Source organism: Meriones unguiculatus, chromosome 1, assembly GCF_030254825.1.
Source record: "Meriones unguiculatus strain TT.TT164.6M chromosome 1, Bangor_MerUng_6.1, whole genome shotgun sequence".
NCBI lineage: Eukaryota > Metazoa > Chordata > Mammalia > Rodentia > Muridae > Meriones > Meriones unguiculatus.
The window spans coordinates 8,498,510-8,513,137 of NC_083349.1; the positions used below are offsets into that span (position 1 = coordinate 8,498,510).

General features: G+C 41.4%; 1 protein-coding gene across 12 annotated transcripts in view; it reads left to right on the forward strand.

Moving 5' to 3' along the window:
* Nucleotides 1-373: 373 nt before the first annotated feature.
* The window catches only part of Plekha1 (pleckstrin homology domain containing A1), a 50,996-nt gene continuing 36,741 nt past the window's right edge, over nt 374-14,628 (forward strand). For 9 of the 12 annotated variants that reach the window (XM_021653199.2, XM_021653202.2, XM_021653197.2 and 6 more), the window contains exons 1-2: nt 374-511; nt 11,831-11,991. In XM_021653199.2, coding sequence (XP_021508874.1) covers nt 11,851-11,991 — 141 coding nt within the window. In that variant the 5' untranslated portion in view covers nt 374-511; nt 11,831-11,850. Of the gene's footprint in view, nt 512-892; nt 1,245-11,830; nt 11,992-14,628 lie in introns of those variants that run through there. The other 3 variants (XM_021653198.2, XM_060381158.1, XM_060381149.1) reach the window with 3 other exon arrangements.

Genomic DNA, 14,628 nt, shown 5'->3' on the forward strand with positions numbered 1-14,628 from the left:
ATTTCGAGAAATGGTTAGGAGCGTAAAAACTGGTGCTCAACCGGTTAATTTTATGCTTCTTGTACCAACTGTGGTTCAGCTTGCAAATTATCTGCAAAGGAACTAAGCCTATTTTTAAAGATCCCTGAACCTCGCAGATCTAGATGATGACATCAGAGAACCCCGAGTTCCACGTCCCAAGCCAAGCCTCGTGGTCCTCGAAAACTGCAAGCCCCAGGATTCAGCGCGGCGCAGGAACCCAGCGCCCCGCGCGCCACCGCCCTGGAACTAGGAAGACGCTCGATTCCTGTGCCCTCCACGCCGCCGGGCAGGCGCGGAGCCTGCTGGGACTTGTAGTATTCGCGGTTGGGAGTGCCCGCTCCGGAATCTCAGTCGCCGTCTGGTGGGGTAGAGGCGGCGCGTGCACGCGTGCGCAGTGCGCGGGCGGGCCGTCGTGGGCGCCGCTCCCGGCAGATCGGTGCTTGAAGGAGCCGGGAGCGCGGCGGCGCGGGTGCTCCCTGTGGAGGCCGCGGTAAAGTGGGGGCATGAGGCGTGCAGCTCGGGCGTGTGCGTGTGTGTTTGTGTGTGTGTGAAAGGGGAAAGCGGGGCGAGGGACGCGGCGCTGAGGCGAGTGGGAGGCGGCCGCCGGCTGCTGAGGGGCCGCGGGGCCGCGCCTCCTCGCGCGTCCGCGAGCGCGCGCTCACCTGGGCGAGGCCGGGCTCACCTGTGCGCGGCTCCTCTGCGCCCCGAGGCCCGCCCTGGGGGTCCCGCCGCAGCCCACCGCCCCTCGTGTCCTCGCTCGCGTCTCACGGCTCGGCCCCTGCCCGGGATCCCGGTGGCGACGCCTGTCGGAGCGGCGCGCCTGCGGGGCCGTGTCCGCCCCATCCCCGCCGCTCGCTCCCGCACAGCCCGCTTTCCCCGCGTGTGCGGACAGCGGGAGGCAGGACTGGGAGTGCCTTGGCCAAGGTCACTCGGGTGGGACGGGAGAGGCGCCCGAACTCAGGGCTCGGCGCCTGGAGGAGGGCTGCCGATCGGCCTCGGGGGCCGCCCTCGCCCGGCTTGAGGTTCCTGTCGGATGCTTTCTGTTGACCCTCGGGGAGAGCGTCCCGGGAGAAAGTGGTGTCAGGTTGAAAGCGCCCTGCCGGCCGTGGTCCTCCGCCTGTGCTAGATCCCTGCGCTGCCCCGACACCCCAGCAGAGCCTTGACACAGGGCCGAGGAAATTCAGAAGGCTGGCGTGCTGTCTGGGGCCAAGTCCCGAGGACAGGTAGTTGATGGCATTTCGTTTTCTGGTTGGCCTTTCCGTTCTTTCTAATACTTGCCTGGGTGAGTTAGTTGGTCGTTATCTGTTTTAATAAGATTTTCTGTACTCTAATGAAGCCATTGCCCTTGGTAAATTAGTTTTCTAACTAGAAAAGCCTATTTCCTGTGTGTTTAATGACCGGAACAAATAGCCCACTCCAAGGTTTATACCATTGTCTTTTATCTTAAAACTGTACAGCAATCGGCTTTATTTCCCTCCGAGTATCTAGCTTCTGTGCTTTTTGCGTTGATTGCCACTGAAAGAATCCGCAGCGAAGTTTAGGAGATCCTTAAGTGATTCAGAAGCTTTGGGAGTAAAATGAAAAACCCATTTTTAGTTTACAGCTGGAGTTGAGGAACTATTATTTCAAAAATAGTAACACGAATTTTGAATACAGTGCATCTTTGTTTTTCTTACCAACACACTTGTGGTAAAGCATTTTTCTTCAAATCTAAATCTTCCGTATTTTGGACTAACTCTTCCTAGGGAAAATTAATTTTCTTTTTTAAGAGCAGAGATGCATTTAAACAAGAGTATTGAGGCAAAATTCAAATTAATAGTTTGTTTTGTAGTGTTATAAACCCTACCGTGTGCCAGATGTCAGATTTCTTCTGAAAAGCAACCCTGTGTCAGTGGACACATTGCGATTCTGGGCTTTAATAAAGGGTCAGTAGCCTGCCACAGCAGGGACGAGATAGACAGTTGCCTTCTATCTCCCTTTATCTTGTTCACTTATAGTTTCACTGTTGCTGTTGTGGGGGAAAGCAGCAGGTTTGTATCTTTTCTTTTCTTTTTTTTTCTGTCTGGGTTTCGCAGTGTAGCAAAATAGGAAAGACTGTACTGTGTACATCTGTTCAGCGGAGACTGAGACAGCGGGACAGGATAAGTATACAATTGTGAGGAAACGGCCATGAGTTCATAAGCAGGAAGGACCTTTTTAGAAGTATTTAAGGATGTTAAGAATAGCACTGGATTCTTTTCTTTAAACAGTTATTGTGGGCAGTATTCAAAGATGGGATAAGATGCTGTGGGCAACGCCTAGGAAGGTGGAAACTTAACATCTTTATGTGGACTTTTTTACTGAAAAGCTGACTTCTCGGCCTAAGGTTGAATGAAAGTCCTTTACTAGTATGCTGCTCTTCAGATTGCAAATCCCACTTTGTTTCCCCCTGCATAATTTGTAGAAGGAAATCCAAGAAATAATTTACTAGTGTAGTTTAAGTCAGACTTTGACATGGACATGTTTTGGGGCATGCATTTGTCTTGTTCTTGTTTAAATAGCTCTGTAGTGCAAGAATGAAGAAGATGGCTTTTTGGTGGGATGCAGTGACTTCAGATGTGCCAGTAGCTACTCTGCTTTGACTAGAAAGTTGCAAGAGTTGTAGCAGTGGTGCTTTAAGCCCCCACTGGATGCCAGGTGTAAGTTTGGTACACAGATAATCACACCTTCCACATGCCTGAGCAGTGCAGTTTTGGCATATCAAGACTTTATTTAAAATTTCAAAAATTGCTTCAGATCTGCAATAATAGACGTAGGAGATGAATATCAAATTTTAGTTTAATTAATTAATTAATTCACTTATCTCAACCATTTGTGAATATACAGCATTTGAAAACAGATTGTCTTGTATATGAAATTACTTCATGTGGCAGAAACATTCAGTAGCTTTAGAAGCTTGCCTGTAGTTTTTAGAAACATTTATATGGGATGTTTTTATATAAGAAAAAGACATCCTGTTGAGGTCACCTTTAATTTCAGCTCTTGGAAGGCAGAGGCAGGTGAATCTCTGAATTCCAGGCCAACCTCGTCTATAGAAATTGTTTCATGACAACCTGGTCTACAGAGAGAGTTTCAGATCAGCCTGGTCTACATAGTGAGCTCCAGGGCTCAGAACAGAGTCACATAATAGAAAAAACTTGGGTTTTTTTGTTTGTTTTTTTTTTTTAAAGAAATCCTTTTGGTAACTTGATTCATAACTACGACTGTTTCAATTGAAGAGTAACTAAACAATTTAAGGATTAGTATTTTTCCTTTTAGGTTCTTATGTCGTAAAGAATGTGTACGTTTGTAATTCCTAGAATATATTTAAACGAACATTTGTTTGATGAGCCTTTGGACAAATGGGATAACTTGGCTCACTCCTTCCTTCCTTCCTTCCTTCCTTCCTTCCTTCCTTCCTTCCTTCCTTCCTTCCTTTTTCCTTTTTTCTTTTTTTCCAAGACAGGGTTTCTCTTTGTAGCCCAGACTATCCTGGAACCCACTCTGTAGGCCAGGCTGGCCTTGAACTCAGAGATCTATGTGCCTCTCCTTCCCTAGGGCTGGGATTAAAGGTGTGTGACATCACCACCACCACCACCACCACCACCACCTAGGAAGCTTTGATGATAAAAGATAGTTTTTGGTGACTTTTATACCATATTTTCTTTGAACTGGAATTTTTCCTGAATGTAAAAGAAAATTAGAGACATTTGAATATTTTTTAGAGTAAAATACTGTTTCTAACTAGAACTCTTAATTTGATTTGTCAGTCTGATAGATTTACACTCCAAAAGTTGTGGGTTTTTAAAATTTTGTTTAAATTTATTTTATGTACATTGGTGTGAGGGTATCAGATCCTTTAGAACTAGAATTATAGACAGTTGTGACCTACCATGTGGGTGCTGGGAATTGAACCCAGCTCCTTTGGAAGAGCACACTATGCTCTTGTCCACTGAGCCATCTCTCCAGCCCAGGTTGTTGTTTTATACCTTTAGGCAACCATAGTGTAAACATTGAGTTCTCAGTTCTGGATTCTGTTTAGCCTCTTCATGAAGAGAAGATAATTGTTAGCAGTTTCAAGAGTCTGGTGTGATCTCAGAGGGCTTCTTGATGCAGCCTCTTAGCCAGCACCGTAAATCTTCCCTATGAATTTTCCATGTCAGGTATTCCTTCCCATTTTTAGGGGTGGTTATCGGGTCCATATGCCATTGGATTATTGGCAGTCTGAGCTAGTGAAAATAAAAGTAACAAATTTAGTATTCTACCGTTCACTATTTTTAGTCATGTTTGAAAGCTCTTTCTGTTTCCACCATTTCCCCATGAATAAGGATAGCTCTCCTATCATTTTAAGCTATTAAATGTGCCTTTAATCCTAGCACTTGGGTGGCAGAGGCAGGTGGAGCTCTGTGAGTTCCAGGATAGTCACAGCTATATAGTGAGACCCTGCCTAGGAAAAGGAAAAAAAAATCTATTTCAGTTTAAAGCATAAGTCTCATATTCATTTAGAACTCCTTTGCGTTCTTACCCATGGTCTGGCCACTTACTGTAACCTTTTTGCTGTCCCTCTTTGGGGATCTGCGTGGATAGAGACTGTTCCGAAGAATGGAAAAATGCAGTTATTTCCCATCTGTTTCTCCTTGATTAATGGTGCAGCCATTGATGTCCTACAGACAAGCTGGAATTTTTGGTGATATTTTGCATGGAGATGCCCTACTGCACAGTTCCTGGATATGAAAGTTTTGTGGTCAAGTCTTTTTCATTCCTCACTCCCACCAGCTCGTTTTCTTTAAGGGGGGGGGGTGATGAAGAAGGGTAAGGATCTTTTTCTCTGTAGTCTTTTTTTTTTTTTTTTTTTTTTTTTTATAATAGCAAGACCATTTGAGTGCAGGTATGCTGATAATTCCCATGCAATCCACTGGAAACTCAGTGCCTTATGTTATGTAGTAGCTTGCAGGCTGTTGCCCTGTTGCTTTTATTTTAGCTTTTTAATTTATTATTGTTTTTTAAATCAGTTCCTATTGTTTCCTTGCTCAGGGAGGCAGAGTCTGTTGCACAGTCTTTTGTGCAAGCAGAAAGTAATTTGGAAGATGCAGTGTCAGTCTCACTCCTAGATAATCCAAGTTTTGTGGAATAAAATATCTTGGGGATCTTACTATTATTTATGTGAACGCTTCCTGTCTTCCCTGTTCTTCCCCAAGACATGGAACACTTCTTTTCTCTCTGTGGTGTTTCTGTTGAAGAAAAGGAAGTTAAGGTAGTACTCAATGGTGCCAGAGTCCTGAAATCTATATGTAGCAGGTAGGTGAAGGTCATGTCTGATGGCACAAGTGTTATGAGTCTACAAATTAAGCCAACCATAGATGGGAAAGATTTCTTCTGTTCTAAGCATGTACAGCCTTTTTTCTTGTCATATTGTTTCGTGGACAACCATCTACATAACATTTACGCTGTGTTCAGTATTGCAAGCAATCTAGAGGTGCTGTACAGCGGAGGGGGAAGGTTATGTGGGAATGCAGTGCTGCTTCACATCAGGGCCTTGAGCAGCACTGACACGGGTATCGCTGGAGGACCTGAAACCAATCCCTGTGGGTAAGAGAAGGATAACTGAACGTCCTCTGTTTTGTGTTTGTGGGATTCTGGCCCATATAGCATCTGATTAACAAATAGTACAAAGTTCTGTGGCCTGAGGAAGTCTTCAGTGTAGAATTTACTTTTTTCATCCTTTTATTCTTTCTGTAATTTTTGTTTTGTGTCTTGCCTTGCTTCTTGGTTCCCAATTGATGAGATGAATGATAACTATGAATGTTAGTTTTTGATTGAGTTTTAACTCTATGCCGTGGTACATATATATCAAGTTGAAGAATAAATTTGAGGAGGTAGATTGATCATGTAATTTTATGTTTCTTTTTTTTTTTTTCCTGATGCTTGCTTTACTGAGAGTTTAAGTTCAAATAGAAATATACTACTAGGGCCTTTTTTCCCCCCTGTCATCTAAACAAACTAGTTAAATCTGCTATGTGACTTCTTGTCTGATGAACAAAAAGCAGCTTTGTATCTGGAAACCTGAACATTCGACTCAGTAATTGTGGGTTACTTCCTGAAGGTAGTTTGTGACCATCTTCCACCATGCTGTTGCAGACTTTGAAGAAACAGCAGTGCGTTAACAAAAACAAAAATCTCTGCTCTCGTGAAGCTTGCCTTCCACAGTGGGAAAATATGCAAGATGCTGGCAAACAGTCCATTGTCACCTGTTAGATGTGATACATGCCAAAGAGCGAAGCAGAGAAGGGAGATGAGTAGTAGGTTTAGAGCCGCTGCAGCTTTCCCTAAGGTCTTAGGAATATCTTCACTGAAGGAATTGGTGTGGAGGGAAGGAGACCCTTCCCTGTCCTATACTGGGAGCTTGTTTGGTTAGTCTGGTACCAGATGAATGCGTGGGTGGGTGGGGGTAGTATAGAGATGGTAGGGAGCAGGAAGGGAGGCCTTATAGGTCTTTCTTTCTTTTTTTAAATATTTATTTTTATGTATATGAGTGCTTTATCTGCATGCTAGAAGAGGGCATCAGATTAGATTATAGACAGTTATGAGCCACCATGTGGTTGCTGGGAATTGAACTCAGGACCTCTGGAAGAGCAGACAGTTAAGAGAAGGCTCTTAACCTCTGAGCCATCTCTCCAGCTCTTACAGGTCTTTCTAAAGGTCCTGTTTTTTACTCTGGGTGGCATGGATCCTGTTGAAATGACTGTTTTGACCTTGGATGAACATAAAAAAGTACTGGTGATTGGATTCATTGCCAGAGTTTCTTCTGTAGTTGACCTCAAGGGTGTAGAATGGGACATCATCAAGTCCTAGGCATCAGGGTTTTCAGAAACATGAAGGAAATTCTGCTAAACAGCTGGGGTTGACACCCATTTCACTTTAGTGCTTTGAGCAGTAAGAGCTAATATGTAGTGTTAGGTGACATGGGCTCCCCTCATTTAAATCTTGGTCCTCTCTCTTTCCAAACCTGTGGCCTTGGGCTTTGGTTTTCTCATCTGTAGTATCGTTATAAGGATTAAACTAATACTTAGGAGAGCATCCAAAAAGAGATAAATGTATATATTTTTATTGAGTTTTTATTGAATTGTGTTTTATTAAAATTTAGAATTGGTTTGATTACAGTGTTGAGAATGGGTTGAGGGGGCAGAGACCTAAGTAAGGCAGTCCATACAGTAATCCAGATAGCAGCAAGAATTGAAAGTGGAAGAAATCTATATATTTAAAAGGGAGAACAGATGGGATTTATTGATGTATTGGACATGGAGCGAGAGGGGGAGATTGATCAAGCATGACACCACAAGATACTTTGCAGAAACTACTAGAAGGAGGGCATGGTAGTTTTCTTAGATGGGCAAGACAAGAGGGCCAGGCTTACGAGGGAAGTGTCTGTGGTGCAGTTCTGTAAGCTGGAGGTGGATATTAGGGAAGTAAGTGATTGGATAGTGTGGGCAGTGGTACCTCTGAGTCTAGAGTTCAAGAGTGCCAGTTTGGAACACTTAACTATTTAAACATGTGAAAGCGAGCTCACTGAGAAACTAAGTTTAAATAGAAAGGAAGCCTTAGATCACACCATCATTCACAGGTCTAGGAGGGGAAATGCCCCCAAGGGTTTCTGATGCTCCGGGATGAAAAAAATTATAATTATTTCATTTTAAAAGCGGCTTTCTTTAGATACAGCCCAGTATAATTCACCTGTTTAGGGTTACAGTTCATGAATCTTAGTGTATTTGTAGTTGTATAGCTCTCACCAAAATTTTGAATATTTCTATCACCCGCTTCAAAGAAACCCATACTTTTCCATCCCTAGGGAATTCCTCATTTCCTGCCTACCCTCCCATAAGTAGACAGCTGCTAATCTACTTGCTTTGTGTGCTTATTCTGTATATTTCATATCAGTAGAATTGTGTAGTGTGCTATACTGAGAGAGAAGTCATAGCTATTAAGACCAAGTTTCTGGATTCACTTGATTTTACCATACTTGGGAAAGGTGGGGGTAGAAGAATGCAAAGATATATTTTCCTCTTTGTGATTAGTAAGAAAACTGGGGTGATATTTTGAGATTATATGATTATTTGTTGATGTGATGCTTTCAGTGCTTGTTGGGATCACACACAGTGGTGATTTGCTGTTGCCATTATGTTTTCAAATATTCAGAGTTCCCAGAAATTCAGATTCAGATCTGTTGTAAAGAGATTTCCCTTTTCTGTTTGCCCTCTTTTAGGCTCTCTAGCTGTAGTGCTTTTCTGTGAGGAAGCACACAAAGACTGCTTGTACTGTTTTCTGAACAATGTCTATTTTTTGACTCTTTGATTCACTTTTTTGTTGAACTTTTGATATATTATCCTTGATAATAAGTAGCCCTTTGTGGAATAAATTGCAAACATATTCTGTTGGCTTTGATTATGCATGGTAGTTTTTGCCATTCAAATTCTTTAAAAATATTTGTAGTTATTTATCAGTGATTTCTTAAAATTGCTATAAACTGTTTGTTTTGTTTCTTTGAGACAGGGTCTCATAGCCCTGGCTGTCCTGGAACTCACTATATAGATGAGATTAGTCTTGAACTCGGAGACCTGCCTGTTTCCGCCTCCAAAGTGCTGGGATTAAAAAAAGGCATGCACCATCACACCAGGGTCAAGATTGCTACTAACCTTTAACTTTGCTTTTTGATGTTAATTCTCCCTCTTTTGCCCAGTTCCAAGCAACTAGAATTGTATTGTGTATTGTGCAGCCCTTTGTGCCAGGCTTTTTTCTGCATAGTATAAGGATTTTGAGATTCATCCAAATTGCTGAATGTCAGTAATTACTTTGTACTATAACAGTATTCCATCATTTAGCTGTGCTGCATTTATTGTCTATTGACTTGCTGAGGTGTATCTTTGTAGTTTATAGCTTGTAAATAAAGTTGCTCTGAGGGTTGTCAATCATTCTGTGCTTACATGTTTTTATTTCGCTTGGGCTGATATGTGGGATGGGATGGGTGGGCCACAGGGTGGAACTATGTCTGAAGTGACTCATCATTTTATATTTATATTTATAACCCATAAATATTGTGTAAATAAATTGTGCATCTTTTATGTTTTTTTAAAGATTTATTTATTATGTATGCATGCACTCCAGAAGAGGTCACCAGATCTCACTGTAGATACGGTTGTGAGCCAAGTTGTGGTTGCTGGGAATTGAACTCAGGACCTCTGGAAGAGCAGCCAATGCTTTTAACTGTTGAGCCTTTTTTATGTTTTTGATGATACATTGTATTGCCAGTGTGCTTCATTTTAGCTGTTCTGTTGAGTATATATGGTAATTTGCTTAAGCTCAGCTGAGATGTTGACTCTGGATACTTACAGGATTTTGAGTGAACAGACCTTTTGATTTGGAATTTCTGTTTTGTATTGTATGGATATTTTTAATATTACTAGAAGTCAGGCAGTGGTGGTGTACAACTTTAATCACAGCATTTAGGAGGCAGAGGCAGGGGAAGCTATGATTCAAGGCCAGCCTAATCTACAGAGTAAGTTCCAGGACAGCCAGGGCTACAGAGAGAAACCCTGTGTTAAAAAAACCAAAACAACAAAAACAAAACAAACAAACAACCCCCTCCCATTATTAGAAGATGTTGCTAATTAGTTTGCACCCCAGCAGTGGGTATGAAAGCTCACTTGTCCCACACTCTCAACAGTGGGTCTTAGGTGCGTTGTTGGTTTTGTTTGGGCTACCTAATAAGAGCATATCAGAGTTGTGTATAGAAAGCTGTCCTGCCTTCCTGAGTAATAGTGAGCATTGTTTTCTGTACATCCTTGTTAGCTGATCTGCTAAGCTTTTTGCCTATTTTACTGTTTGTCTTATTGAATTGTAACAATGAACTGTTCTTAGGTATCAATTATCTGATAGAGGTATACTGTATACCTCCATGTTTGGGGCTTCTTTTTCTTTATTTTTTTGCACAGGTTGGGGTAGGACCCAGGTCCTTGCACAAGCTGAGTGATATGCTGAGCTAGTACTGTAACACTTTTAAACATGACTATGCAGTGCACAGCAGAGGCTGAAGAGGGCATCAGATCCCCTGAAATTAGAGTTACAAACAGTCCTGAGCTCTCTCTCAGGTGCAATGAATTGAACCCTGGTCCTCTACCAGTGCTATTTAGTATTGAGCTGTTTTCTAGCTCCTCTAACAGGATAAATCTGTAGCTTCTCTTTATTTTCTAAAGAAATTTCCCAGTTTGGCTTTTACTGATTAGATTCTTGTGGAGCAGTTTAGTATCTTCCTCTGTCTTCTTTGTTTCTTTGTAAATTGGTAGTTGACTGTAGGAGAATCTAGTAACTTGGTCAGATTTATATAAAATTTTTTCTTAGGTGAAAATCTTAGGTTTCATGGGTGATGTTTGAATGTCCTCCCGGTTCATCTTGCTTTGTTGTTTAGCTGTATATTCAGACTCATTTTATTTTGAACAATTTAAAGAGTGCTTGATAGAAATCTAGTGCCTAGGAATCTGTGTTTAAACGTTTGTTATTTTCCTGTTGTCTTTTGTTTGTTCCTTTTTTTTTTTTGTAAGATTTATTTTTATTTATTATTTATATAGTATTCTGGCTGTGTGGCCAGAAGCAGGCACCAGATCTTATCATATATGGTTATGAACCACCATATGGTTGTTGGGAATTGAACTCAGGGCCATTGGAAGACCAGCCAGTGCTCTTAACCTCTGAGCCACCTCTATAGCTCGATTCTTTTTGAGATAGCATCTCTCCAGTCTGCTTTGGATGTCCTGGAACTCTATGCAGACTAGACTAGCCACACAGCAGTACCTGTCACTACCGTGGAGTGCTGGGATTTAAAGATGTTTCGCTGCATCTGGCCTTTTTGCTCACTTTCCCTGTTGCTATTGACTTCTGAGAAATGGAGGTGCTGGTGCCTGCTCATAGGATTGCTTTGAAGATTAAGATTATGCTTTGAAGAGAACCTGCTATAGAGGCTATCCCACAGTGGTGGTCAGTAATTGTTAGTTGTTGTTGTGTGAGTTTAAAAATAGTCTAAGGGATTGGAGAGCTGGCTCAGAGCAGCAGAGGACAGAAGTTCGAATCCTAGCACCCATACCAGGCAGCTCATAGCTTCAGGGGATCTGACACTGTCTTCTGGACTCAGCACCTGCACTTGCATGTACATACCCCCATACACACACACACACACACACACTTAATTAAAAATAAATCACTCAGGCATAGTGGCACATGACTTTAACCTCAGCACTCAGGAGGCAGAAGCATGAGGATCTCTGTGAGTTGGAGGCCAATCTGGTCAACATATTATTGAGTTTTAGGCCAGTTAAGAATACATAGTGAGACCTTGTCTTAAACAAACAAAAATAAATCTTTAAAAAAAAATTAAAACCGTGAAATAATCTTGAACGGTAGATCTTTTTGATTTATGAGGAAATTAAAATTTGAATGGCTAATTTTTTAGCTCACTTGGTTTTATTTAAGGGGCGTATCAATTAAGTTATTTAACTGAGCAGAATGGCTCTTCTTTGTCCTTACCAGTTTGAAGGTGGCTTTCGTATGCATTTATGCCAGACTTTAGTCCTAAAGTGCTTTTTGCCAGTGTGTCTGATCTTGGTGTGCACTCTGTTAACTGGCCTCACTTGCATTGGAAAGTTGGCTGCTTGTGGGATAGATTGTACTGTAGCCCAGATTTAACCTTGTTCACTGAGAAATTTTTTCTTCCTAGGAGCTTACTGTTAATGTTTTCATTTTACAGTGTAATGTTCAAGCTCAGAAATGCCTTATGTGGATCGACAGAATCGCATTTGTGGTTTTCTAGACATTGAGGAAAATGAAAACAGCGGGAAATTCCTTCGACGGTATTTCATCCTGGATACCAGAGAAGACAGTTTTGTATGGTACATGGATAATCCACAGGTTTGTAAAAATTGGAGATTATAACAGCATAAAGTAGTATTTATCACAGTATAGTATTTTATATAGACTATAAATTTATCTTCCTTAACAGTACATATTTAGATTTATTTATACTCGTTTAACTTTCTCTCCCTTTTGGTTCCTGTAGCCTGTACTCTTATTTGAACTTAAGGGTAAAATTAAGTGTGTTTGATTGAAATTAAAATTTATCTCTGAATATATGTTTCCTTCTTCTTGTGAGGAGACTACTGTTTCTAGTGGGAAATGTTTTGACTAATCGCAGATTTGAGATGTTCTGCCTAGGATTGCGCATGTTAACATTTGGAAAAACTACTGAGCCTGCTTGATGCTCCTTGATCATGTGGGGTCCACTTGAGTGTCAGTCATTTTGATGAGTCTGTGACCGAAATGCACTTTAATTTTTTTGTCTCCTTGTAAATCTCTGGGGTAGTGTAAAAAGTTGAAAAGTAGAATCCTGCTTTTAAGGGCTGAGAGATAGCTCAGCAAGTAAAGATGCTGTGGCCAAGTCTCAGGACCTGAGCTCTGCTCCTGGAGTCTATATGGTAAAAGGAAACAGCAGACTCCCAAAATTTGTTCTCTGACCCCCACACGTAAGCCATGATGTGCATGCCCTCCTTCCTAGCCTTTTGTCCCAATAAATATAACGTATTTTATTTATAAGTAGATGGATGGATGGATGGATGGATGGATGGATAGATATTCAAGTTTTAAGATGGGGTGAGAGACCTGGAATTAAAAATCTGTTGAATAGTTGAAAACTTCCTGTTTGTGGAACTCTTTTTTCTTTCATTCTTTTAAAAGATTTATTTATTTATATGAATGCTCTGTCTGCATGTACATCTATAAGTTAATAGACAGCCTCAGACCCCATTACAGATGGTTGTGAGCCACCATGTGGTTGCTGGGAATTGAACTCAGGACCTTTGGAAGAACAGTCAGTGCTCTTAACCACTAAGCCATCTCTCCAGCTCTGGAACTTTTTATTTCAAATAAAACTTATTCTAAAACTCAAAATGGGCATGGGTGTTGCAATGAAATATGTGGACAGTGAGGGATAAGTCTGGCCAGCTTTCTACCTGGTGTGTGGATTGTATCACCTTGGGTAGAGCGGGGACTTTAGAAAGTTCACCTGCTTCACATAAGCAGAAACAGATCGCCTGCAACTAGTCATTGTTCATTGTTACCTATATGTATTTTGATATGGTAATGTGTAAGTATTCATTTATAAAAACTGAGGATTGCAAAGGATTTTAGTATTAACTCACTCTCTTCCTTAATGAAGGAAAGACATAGCTTGAATGGCACACTGCTAAAAACTATAGACTCTATTTGAAATTGTCAATTATTATTTTTTTTATGAGCTAAAATCTAGTTCTTTGAAACTTCTCACCAGTCTTGATTTAACCCTCTCTCTGACTTTCTACCATGTAGGTTTAGCTCTTTATTTACAGGCAGTCTTTGAAATTTAAGTGGGTGAAATGGGTTATATTTTAACTCAGTTTATTTTATTTTATTTTAAATTTTATTTTATATGCATTAGTGTGTGCATCAGATCCCTTGGAACTGGGGTTACAAACAGTTGTGAGCTGCCATGTGGGTGCTGGGAATTGAACCTGGGTCCTTTGGAAGATCAGACAGTACTCTTAACCACTGAGCCATCTCTCCAGCTCTTAACTCAGTTTACTGTCCGTGCAGATCTTATCGATACTTTGTTTTACTCCCTTATCCCTGTTCTGAGGACCTTTTTTGAGAGGCAGATACCTGTCTGAGGATGGTTATTATCTTCATTTACTTGGTCTGAGTCAGTGGGAGAAATAACAGGGCAGCAGAAATCAAAAGTTCAAGTTGATTTCTTTTTGTCAACATATGAATCAGATTGTTGTCTTTTATGGTGTGTTTAGCTGGGACCTGATTCCCTCATAGATAAAACTGTATCTTTGCTAGGTCTCAGCTACTGGTTCCTGCAGAGCCAGGGCATTATCTTGTCAGCGGTTTCTTCCTTGTTGGCATCTATTTGCGAGGACCTTAGATACGGTTTTCCTGTATTCTGTATAAAACCTGTTTGTTTCTTGTGCAGATTCTTCTTATAGTTCTCCCTTTTACCAAAACTTCTCCCTTAACAGACAGAAATACAGACAGATACAACATGAAGTATATTTGTTACCCTGTATGAAACACAGACTTGGAATCAGAAAAAGGCATGATTACAACAAGCAGAGGGAGCTGGCATTGTAATGGCAATGGTAACATTTAAAATTGACTTAGAAAATTGATTTGACTTTGGCCCAGGGTTGGAGGACTAATGAATGATTCCAGGATTCAGAGTAGCAAGGGCAGGGGAATCAGTGTAGGAGCCTGCAGTGTGTTTGTTTGGATTAGTAGTCCGTCTCAGTAAGGAAGTGTCTTCTAATCTTTGCACTCACCTAAGCCTTTTCATATAGACTTTTGTGTATAAGGGGTGTGTGTAAGGCTGGTCCCGGTGATCACTCCAGCTGTGCTAAGCTTGGGCTGTCCCACTGAGCTATATACTTCTATAGCTCAAGGCTTGCTTTGAACTCTTGATATTCCTCCTTCTACCTCCTGTGTGCTGGAATTACAGGAGTATATCACCACACT